Source organism: Muntiacus reevesi, chromosome 1 (assembly GCF_963930625.1).
Source record: "Muntiacus reevesi chromosome 1, mMunRee1.1, whole genome shotgun sequence".
Taxonomy (NCBI): domain Eukaryota; kingdom Metazoa; phylum Chordata; class Mammalia; order Artiodactyla; family Cervidae; genus Muntiacus; species Muntiacus reevesi.
Window position 1 is genome coordinate 89,628,962 of NC_089249.1, and position 10,800 is coordinate 89,639,761.

Below are 10,800 nucleotides of genomic sequence, written 5' to 3' on the forward strand. Positions count from 1 at the left end.
GGTAGGAGCCATGAGATGGGATGATGTTCTACACAAAGTTCAATAAAGCATCCTGAACAAAACCCACTGTTCCTCCTGAGTATTTACTTTCTGCTCAGTTGCTTTAGTCACATCAGACTATTTTGTGACCCCACAGACTGCAGCCCACCAGGTTCCTCTGTCCATGGGATTCTCTAGGTAAGAATACTGGAGTGGGTTGCCCTGCCCTCCTCCAAAGGATCTTCTTGACTCAGGGATCGAACTCGGGTCTCCTGCACTGCAGGCAGACTCTTTTACCACTGAGCCACAGGGGAAGCCCCACTCCTGAGTAGTAAATGACCACAACTCACAGTCATAATGGGTTAAAGGAAGAGCAATAAAAGAGTGAATTGTTATTCTCATATTGCAGCATCCTCTCCTAGGTATGCAGATCTTCTTTTACCATTTTAATTAAAAAAAAAAAATTTTAACACAGAAAAGTGGAACAAATAAAAATGATTCATGAACCCACCACCACAATTAACTAGTGGCAATTTATCATATTTGTCTTAGATTCTAATAATACAATATTACAGATACAGAGGATATCTCCTTTGTATCCATCCCTTCTCACATCCCCTCCCTTCCTTCCCAAGAGGGAAGGAATTGTGTCTTGATCTTTCTACTTCATGTTTATGCTTCTACATTGTTCATATACATTCATAAGCCACATAGAGTATTGTTTCCTAATTTTTAAAAATTTGTTATGAGAGTATGTTTCACATTGTATATATCACACTGGTTGTTTTTTTTTTTTCATTTCACATTGTGCTTTAAAAGATTCATCCAAAAAATAAATAAATAAAAGATTCATGTGGCCATGTGTAGACCTAGTGTGTTCATTTTAACTGTTATATTCTATCAAATTTATATCACATTTTAATTATCCAGTTCCTTTTGGGGAATCATTTAGAAAGAAAAGAAAGAAAGTGAAGTCGCTCAGTCGTGTCCAACTCTTTGAGACCCCGTGGACTATAGCCTACCAGGCTCCTACACCCATGGGATTCTCCAGGCAAGAATACTGGAGTGGGTTGCCATTTCCTTCTCCAGGGGATCTTCCTGACCAAGGGATTGAACCCAGGTCTCCCGCATCGCAGGCAGATGCTTTACCCTCTGAGCCACCAATCACTTAGGTGGTTACTAGTTTTCATCATTACAAACAGTGCTGCAATAAACATCCTACACATATCTGCTTATGCACAAGCTCAAGAGATATTATCACACATATACCAAGGAGTCCAACGTTGGTTGTAATTTTACTAAACAGAGCCAAATTGTTCTCTAAGTGGGATACTTTCTACTTCTCATTTTCATCACACTTGTATTGTTAGATTATTAAATACTTGCTAACCTGATAAATGTGAAATCATATTTTATATTTATTTTAATATGCCTGTCCCAGATGACCTCTGAAGGTAGACATCTTTTTATGTGTTGACTATTATAGTTTCCTCTTCTGCAAAATATCTGTTCGGTCATTCCACTTTCTAAAGCACCATGAAAAGATATTTACTGTATGAATGATATGAAAATACTGGCAGCTTTAGGAGCTGAAAGTATCGTTGAGGTTATCAAGAGTTTATATAAAAATAATGCACTCCAAAACACCAGAGTACTGTATCTCAAGCTGAAGTTCACAGCAGCATCTCAATTCTGCAGGTGAAAGGAAGGCTTATTACAGGTTACATGTTCCTGTTGATTAAGGGGTGTTTTAAATTCTGTGCAAATTATACCACAACCTATGATTCATAATCCTGAGCAAAATGAGGGAGCTGAAATCTCTGACTCAGAACAAAGAAGTAGGGTCCTTTTCTACTTTATGTCCAAAGGGATCAAGAAGCAAAGATTTGTATTCCAACATTCCTCCAAATGGTCTGGCAAATAAGCACACGCAAACACAAAACAGTGATGACAACACCAACTTTGAATTATGATTAGAAAATAGAAATGGTAATAAAGTAAATAGAATTACTCATATTTTAATATTACAAATATTTACTGCCTACCCAAAGGAGGGCAAGGCTTCCTACATGGCACAGTGGTAAAGAATCCAGCTGCCAATACAGGAGATATAAGAGACCCAGCTTGGATTCGGAAGAGCCCCTGGGGTAGGAAATAGCAACCCACTCCAGTATTCTTGCCAGGAAAATCCCATGGACAGAGGAGCCTGGCGGGTTACAGTCCATGGGGTCACAAGGAGTTGGACACGACTGAGCGCACACAAAGGAGGGTTTGTATATTTCGGGGGTGGGTAAGAATTTTTCTAGCTAAAAAAGTAGAAATCTCATTGCTTGTTTATAACACAACTAGTTTCACAAAAAGCAATTTTTCTCCTCTAGATTTCTGCTTATGAAAAAGTGGGCTTCCCCGATGGCTCAGAGGGTAAAGATTCCATCTGCAATGCAGGAGACACTAAAACTAAGTATCCTTATTGTGACAGGGCATGTGATCCCATCATGATGATAAGAAATCTACAAAATCTGCATTTATTCTCTATGTATTGGACAGTTGACCACTATGCGGATTCCAGAGATTGTGTTTGCAAAGCCAGTGAAGGTAGGTCTCCCAGTCAGAGGAAATTGGATATTGAGAAAATGTTTGAGGAGTTACATGATGGTATCTACAATCTAAGAAAACAGTTAACCTAAAGACCTTTAGAGGTGGTTTATAATTTGGTTTTGTCCTCTCAGTTTTAACTTGGATGTGTTTGAAGTACAGGGAGTTCATTTAAAAAAAAAAAAAAAAGATCCTAGAAAGAAGAAAATGCAAAAGGATCTGCAAGGTTTCCATCTTTGTCCCTCTAGCTTGGGGTTTCTTGGATGGAGCTGGTCATGACCAAACCACAGACACAGAAAAGACTCCTGTTGAGGCAGTGGTCCTCTCCCCAACCCCACCCTAGTCCCTCTCCCTGACAGTCCACAATATGCAGTCTTCATGTGCAGGACTCCCCGTCTCGGGCAGGGCTGCTAAACCATTGGTCTGTACCCTCGCTGAGCACCAGAAGACAAGGGCTTCAGTTTTAAAAGCAGACAAGCCATCAGCCTCCTTCCATTAAAGTCAATCAACTCTAAAAATGGCTACTTTTCCCTCTGGTAGAGACAGCGACCCCCACATGAATAATGAAAGCATCGCATTACAACTGTGTTATGGGGCTCTCCAGTTCTCACACTCTGCAGGCCAGCTCCCCTATCCCAAATCATCAAGTCTGCCAACTAGACTTGGTAGAATGGGCTCTGGGAAGCTCCACTCTCATACCCAGGATAGCTATGAGTGACCCTAGGACCATTTGGATGATATAGCTCTATGGGTAGTTAAGTCCTCACAAACAGGTAACAGCTGTGAAGAGTTCACTTTTGCTTGGATGGGCATCTAATGTCTTTTGGGATCAGCACAGCTACAGGGTACCTTCCCAGCCCATACCCACAAGATAAACAGGTACTCATGCCTAACACTCTAAGAGCTAGTTCTTCTATGATGAATGCTGACCACACAACAAGTAGGGTTCAATGAACAGTCATGGGCTTAGATCACTCTGATACCAAACTCTAACCACCTGGGTCAACCATTAAAAAAAAGGTTTAAGTGAAGTTGCTCAGTCATGTCTGACTCTGCAACCCCCATGGACTGTAGCCTGCAAGGCGCCTCTGTCCATGGGTTTTTACAGGCAAGAATACTGGAGTGGGTTGCCATTTCCTTCTCCAGGGGATCTTCTCGACCCAGGGATCAAACCCAGGTCTCCTGCATTGCAGGCAGACTCTTTACCGTCTGAGCCACCAGGGAATCCCTCCAAAAAAGGTAAGTAGTAGAAATTAAACAGGTCCTGAACACAAAATAATGGCTTTTTTAGTGCCACACTCCACTCAAGACAAAGTTATTCAAGGTCAGTGAATACCTGGCTAGTCAAGTGAGAAGATAATGACACAGGAGGTAGGGTGCAGGGATGGGGAGGTAAGGTTACTCAGAGAGGGGGTCATGTTCCTGAAATTCCTGATTAGAATAGGAAAAGAATTTTCTCAAAGAGAAAATATTATACTGGATTTTTCCACAAGTTGCTATGAAAAACCTGAACAAGCTTTTTGGTCAACCCAGTAAGCACCCATCAGGCATCATGCTTACAATTCTGTTTTTGGCATTAAATACTCTTTTATGATTTAGCACAAACACTTTTTCTCCACAGTAAACTGCATTTAAACCTAAAACAACATACTTAAAGGAACTTCAGAAAATTGCGTATTTGTGAACTGAGAACTTGTTTTGCTAGAGAAAGAACTGATTTAATCTATGAGGGCATCATTTAGATGGTTCTACTACCTGATGATGAAATCAACTGAACTTTCAAACATTTTAGTGGAAAAGAGAATCACTTAAGTCAATCCTCACCTCTAACCCTCCCAATCTTCCTGCTGAGCAGTTGACTTATGCAAGGTTTAAGCAACTGGTGGACTGGTACTTATATCCATGACCACCCTGTCCTTACCTCAGATAACTAATTCCATTAATCATCACAGGTTAATTGGAATTATTTAACTGCCTGCCTTCTGTGGGAGACATGAAAAAAGGGGGTCCAATCTCTGGGTGGAGAAGATGCCCTGGAGGAGGGCATGGGAACCCACTCCAGTATTCTTGCCAGGAAAATCTCATGGACAGAGGTGTCTGGCGGGCTACAGTTCATGGGGTCACAAAGAGTGGGCCGCGACTGAAGCAACTTAGCACACACTACTTCACCCCACCGCCACAAGAATGCAAACTTCACAGGAAAGAGACTTCGATTTATAAACACTGCAGCCCCTGCTAAGCACACAGTAGGCTCACTAAATATATGCTAAATGAAGGCAAAACCAAAGTGGCCGACTCATAGTAGATACTAAAAAGGATCTATGAATAAAATGCCACTAGAATAAAAGTAGTAATTAATGTCAAACGGGTCATTTAAGAAAGAAAAGAAGAGTAATTTATGCATGGTAAAGTGTATTTGTAGTGACCTTGAGCATACAGAACTCACATTTCTAGGATGGGGTGTGCAGGCAGTCTGGAAGAAATCTGTACCATGAAGAACTGATTCCCTTTTTCACCACCCGTTGTAGATGGTACTATGGACTTAAAATAGTGTCAAGCCCAAAGTGGCTCTGGGCAGAATGACCCAGCAGAACTTAAACCAGAAAGAAAGAAACCCAATGCATTGAAAGCCCCTGGAACAGGAAGCCCGCTCAAATCTAGGAAAAGATAGTAAGTCGACACCAGAATCTAAAGGATGCGCCCTTCGGTAAGCGGGTGATCAGGGCCCCCTCTCTGTTCAAGATTTCAAGGGGACAGCGCCACAGGTTAGAAATTCCCTTTCCGTAATCACAGCGTATTCCAGCTAACAAGGGTATTTTGCATCTCTTACTAACCAGCTCGCCAGATGAAGCATTCATTCCCCACACATTCCTTCTCTGCTCCAGGTGAGGGGAGCAGGGCGCCCAAGGGGTGAGGATCCGAGGCTTGGGCGGGGACAAAGCTTGACAGGCCGGCCAGCGACCTTGGCTTTCCCGGGCGCAGGCCAAAGCGTGGCGTCTAGCCCAACGCCGCCCTGGCGCGGGGCGGAGGTGGAGGCGGGGGAGGCTCGCCACACCTGGGGGTGTACAGAGCCTTGGCATCTGGGCCGGGCTTCGGGGAGCCGGGGGCGGGGGGTGCGCCTCGCCCAAGCTGGGTGGTCAGGAGGAGGGAGCGGGGGGAGCTGCGGCAGACTCACCTGCAGCAGCACGGCCAGCAGGAAGCACAGGTACATCTGGTAGATGCCCATCTCGCCCACCGCCTGGAACGCCTCCTCCACCTCCATGGCGGGCCGAGCGTTTGGCCCCGGCCCAGCACCCAGCTGGATCCCGGCAGCGGCCCCGGCCCGCCCTCCACCACCCCCGCTCCGGCGTGGCCCGGCGCGGCCCTCCCCGGCCGGCCCGGTGCGCCAGGCACTCGCTCGGCCCAGCCGGCGAGCCCCGAGGAGCGGCGTGAGAGCGCGGGCAGGGCGGGGCGGGCGGCGCGTGGGCGCGGGCGGGGCCGAGGGCCGCGTGAGCTCGCCAGTCTGGGGCGGGATGCCGGTTCCCCGGGCTATCTGTTAATTTCCTGCTGAGAGGGTGGGTTAAAACGGAGGTTAAAGCGGTTTAAACGAGAGGAAAGAGGAAGTGGGTTCCGGTGTAGACATCCTCTCTGATGGAGAAATAAGGCGAAGGGCGGCCTCCTCGTCTAAGCCACGGCCTGCCCGCCCCCCGCTTCGGGGGCTCTGGGGCGCAATGACGGTTGGGAGACCCGGTGACCGCTGGTAAAATTTGTCCTTTTGTACAAATCGTTTAAATACAGGAAGTGGAAGTGGGTTTTAGATCCTTCGGAGAAGAGTGCTGTTTAACATTTCTTTCCTCCTGCTCCCTGCTAGCTATGTGGTCAGGCCACAGGTAACCAAATTCTTGCAAAACCCTGAGATAAACTTGGTTAAGTAAAAAGGCACGAGGTTTAAAATATGAAAGCTTCGTTTGTGGGACAGGACGTGATGGCTGCTAAAATGTTTGAAGGATAAACAGCGATTTGAAAGGCTGGCAATGGAGAAAAATGCAGCAGGACCTAGAGACGCTGGCCACCTGGCTTAAGTCCCCTCATTTCCCCACCTCCCTAGGTTGGTTTTAACAACTGCATAGTATTCCACTCTGCAGGCCATGCCGCCCAATATGATATTGAACAGAAAAGGTGACTAGATAATGCTTTATCTAGAATTTTACACATAAGAGAGTGAGATAGGCCTATCGTTTTCTTGTTACAGTTCTTGTCTAGGTTTGGCTGGAAGATTATCGTAGCCTAGTAAAATGAGTTGCAACTGTTTGGTAAAATTCTTCAAGCCATCTAAGCTTGGCTTGTTTTGCAGGGGGAGCCTCTTTATTACAGAGATGGATAAAGATATAGAGAGATTTTTGTCCCATATGTTTTAGACTTTTGTTTTTGAATCACTTTTAGTTTTTTCTAGAAGTGTTACTGTTTTATCTACTTTTCTATTGTTTTGGGAATAAACTTGTTCATCTTGTTTTCATAGGGTTTTTAATTATGCTCTAGCTGTATTTATGCCCTGTTTTATTATTACTCATTTTTATTGTCCTTTTCTTATGGGTCTTGCTAGAAGTTTGTCTACTTTATTATTTTCTGAAGAACCAGTTTTTATTTTGTGATTTTTTTAAAATTTATGTGTTTTCTGTTTTATGGGTTATATGAATTATTTTTGTTACTTATTTTTGCTAGTCTATAATTCTTTTACTGCCCATGTGACTTGAAAGTTTAGCTTTTTGCCTTCAATTTTCCTTTTATAGGAATAATTATACATAAGACTTAACCATTTCTCTCTCAGTACTACTTTGCTCTATCCCACAACTTTGTCATGTGGTACTTTCATTGTCTTTAGCTTTATATACTCCATGACATTGTAATGTCCTCTCTAACCAATGAACTATTTGTTAGTTCATATTTCTTTAGTTTCCAGTTAAAGGTTGTTGCTCTTTTTTAACCATCTTTTTATTGTTGATTACTAATATAAATGCTTTGTGTATGAAGATGATCTGAAATCTTGGAAATTGATTTTTCTTGTGACCTAGACATTATCATTTTTGAGTTTTTATCAAGTTGTCTTTTTATTTGTGAAAGTTTATAAAAGTACCAATTGAATTATTCCTGTTAAATCATAATAAAATACCTCTTTTTACTTTTAATGCTTTTTGTCTTAAGTTTTTTGTTTAGTGTTAAAATTGCTGTATCAGGGTTTTGTTGTTATTTACCTTGTAATCCTTTTATTTATTTCATATTTGCAGTTTTATATTCTAGACATGTTTATGAAAGGAAAGCTTTTTCAATTTGTTTATACAATTTTGTGATCTTTGTCTTTTAACAGGTAAGTTAAATCTATGTATATTTATTGTGAATGATACATTTGGACTCATTTCTAGTATTTCCTGTTTAATGTTTACCATCTTCTTTCTTTTTGCTTCCTGGCCATCTGTTGGAGTCTTAAAGACATTTTTATATGATCCTTCTCTCTTTCTGCTACTTTTGGGAGCTACAGATTGCACTGTTATTGTTATTATTTTCGTAGTTACTCAACATTTTAACATCTACAGAACTGAAATACTGTTCTACCATGTTGATAGTTGTTTAATATATCTGTTCTCTTTTTAAACTACCCGAGATTCCAAGAATGGTTTATCTGAGAAAACATAGGAGACATAAAATGTTATGTTCTGGAAAACTTTGTTAGGTGACTCAAGAAGTAACTATTGTGGTGCCAAAACACTGATAAAGAAGACTAATGTGAAGTGTTTGTATTTTAATTAAAAAAAGCTATTGTTAAGGAAAATTATCCTGCATTCAGAAATAATAAGAAAGCAAGAAGAGAACTACATGTCCCTTCAGTGCAGTAATGAAGCATTATTTGACAAGCCCACCCCCAGAATTATTTAAGTAGGAAAATTTAATTCAGTAGGAAAATTTACCTGTATTTAACCTGGCTATTAGCTATGAATTTGACTCTATGTAACCTCATGGACTGTAGCCCACCAGGCTCCTCTGTCCATGGGATTTACCAGGCAAGAATACTGGAGTGGGTTGCCATCTCCTTCTCCAAGATACTGTGCAGTTACATGTAAATTTGTAGATTTTTGTTTGGTAGAGATGTAAATAACTATGTTTAATAGGAAAGATAATAATCTATTATATTTTAAATGAGTCAGAAACTTTTCTATATATTCAGTGTTAATTCACATTATACTGGAACATATATGCTAAAAGCAATTGGTTATTGTGAGGAAAGAAGATACAACCTAGGGAGCATCAGAAATGAGGTCTGTGGGTTAATAGAGACCAGGTATGCAGTACTAAGGAGCTTTAACTTTTTCCTACAAGTGATGGGCACCACTGAAGTGTTCTTTAAGGTTGAGTGGTGTGACTTTTAAAAGATGACTTGGCAGCAGTGGAAAATGCACAGAACACCAGTGGGGAACACAGAACACCATTACTGTAGTGACGCCCCAGAGACTTGCCTGGTGGCTCAGCGGTAAAGAATCCTCCTGCAATGTAGGAGACACTGGAGATGTGGGTTCGATTGCTGGATTGGGAAGATCTCCTGGAGGAGGGCATGGCAACCCACTCCAGTAGTCTTGCCTGGAGAATCACATGGACAGAGGAGCCTGGCGGGCTAAGTCCGTGGGCTCACAATGAGTCAGACACGACTGAAGCCATTTAGCACGCATGCAGTAAAGGCCCAGGCAGGACCCAGTGATCACAGTGATTGAGAAGTGAAGTCAAACTTAAGGGAAAATCTGCAAAAATTGATATTCATTTTGCAGACTCGTGAGCGAGCAATCAGCAATGATTCTTATATTTTTGAAGTCAATAACTGGGAAAATGGAGGTAGTATTATTAACTGAGGTAGGGAAAACAGAAGGTGGAGTCCAACAGAGGTGATAGGTCTAAGGGCCTCAGGCAAATGGTGGGGCCAAGAGGCATTGCTCGTTTAAATGGCCATTGCCCCTTTAAGATCCTGCCCTTCCCCCGCGTTAACCCACCAAGGCCCCTGCTGGATTTCCTTGCCCTAATTTACAGTCTGTGCCAGAGCTTCTGAGCATGCGCTGAAGGAAGAGCTGGCCTAATTAAGGCTCTCCTGAGGCTCAAGGTATTGCATCTGTGGCTCTTAGCAAAGAGTTCCATTTTGAGAGCATATTTTCCCCATCTGACCATTCTTTACTCATTTTTCTTTTTCTCAAGTTCTTTTCTACCATAATTTTATGTAGTACCTGCATTTCCTTTTATAACTCAGAAGTAATGAACATCTGGGGGTTTTTTAATAATAAAAAATTAAAATAATGTTTAAAATACTGTGTCTATCAAATATACACTTGTTGGGATGTGAGGAAGAAAGGTAACTTATCTGGTAAATTATAGAAAGCCTTGAAGCAAATATACCCAGATATTATTATCTTCTTTCTTTTGTTACACTTAACCACTGTGTCATGGCTTTTGCTTCCTTGGTAATTTGATGTCCCAGAAGACTACTAAAATTTGCTTTGCAAGATAGTAGGCTTCAGGTGTGTTAAGCGTTGCTTCCAATCCTTGGTATCAGTGTTGCCAGCCTAATGTTTACCAGCCCAAATGTACCCAGAATGAGTCTTTTAAAAATCTGAAGAACATTTTTCCTTTTACATAGACCTTCATGCTGGATAACTACAGTTAGTATTGCACAGCAACATTCCTTAATAAAGATAGCCAAAGGGCAAATACCTCTGTCAACATTAAGTTGGTATAAACACAGCGAATGTGATGGGAGTGACCAGATCACAAGTAATCCAGATTTTGAGGGCAGTTGTCTAGGAGGAAGGAGCAAGAAGACAAAGGGAGGAAAAGCAAAAAGAAAACGGAATTAGCAGTGAGATGGACGTGTCTCTGTCATCTGGCCTCCCAAACCGAGAGCTATCATTCAAAAACCATCCATAAGTGGGTGAAAGCGTATAGTAAAATAGATCTAAATTTAATATGGAGGAGTTGGCCATTTCCATGTCTCAAACCTTAGCAATAAAAGAATATGAATAGAATTAGGACTAAAATTCAGGAGGTTACAGCAGAGAAAGATGAAATATGAGGGAAATTAGCCATTAATTATGTTTAAATTTAGATCGTAGAGTGTTTTGCTTGCTGAGAGTCTAATTTTATATGCTGTCCCAAGAGGCACTGAGCTTAGATAATAGGACATTCATTTAATTCAACAGATTCATTCCTGAGTGC

The 10,800-nt window shown here is 41.8% G+C and overlaps 1 protein-coding gene across 7 annotated transcripts in view; it reads right to left on the reverse strand.

Moving 5' to 3' along the window:
• SLC22A15 (solute carrier family 22 member 15) overlaps nt 1–5,890 on the reverse strand; it is a 102,688-nt gene extending 96,798 nt beyond the window's left edge. For all 7 annotated transcript variants that reach the window (XR_010659114.1, XR_010659111.1, XR_010659110.1 and 4 more), the window contains exon 1: nt 5,750–5,890. Coding sequence is in view for 3 of the 7 variants with exons in the window: in XM_065906316.1 (XP_065762388.1) it covers nt 5,750–5,836 (87 nt within the window). In the remaining 4 variants the exon portion in view is untranslated. The remainder of the gene's footprint in view (nt 1–5,749) is intronic.
• Between the last annotated feature and the right edge of the window lie 4,910 nt (nt 5,891–10,800).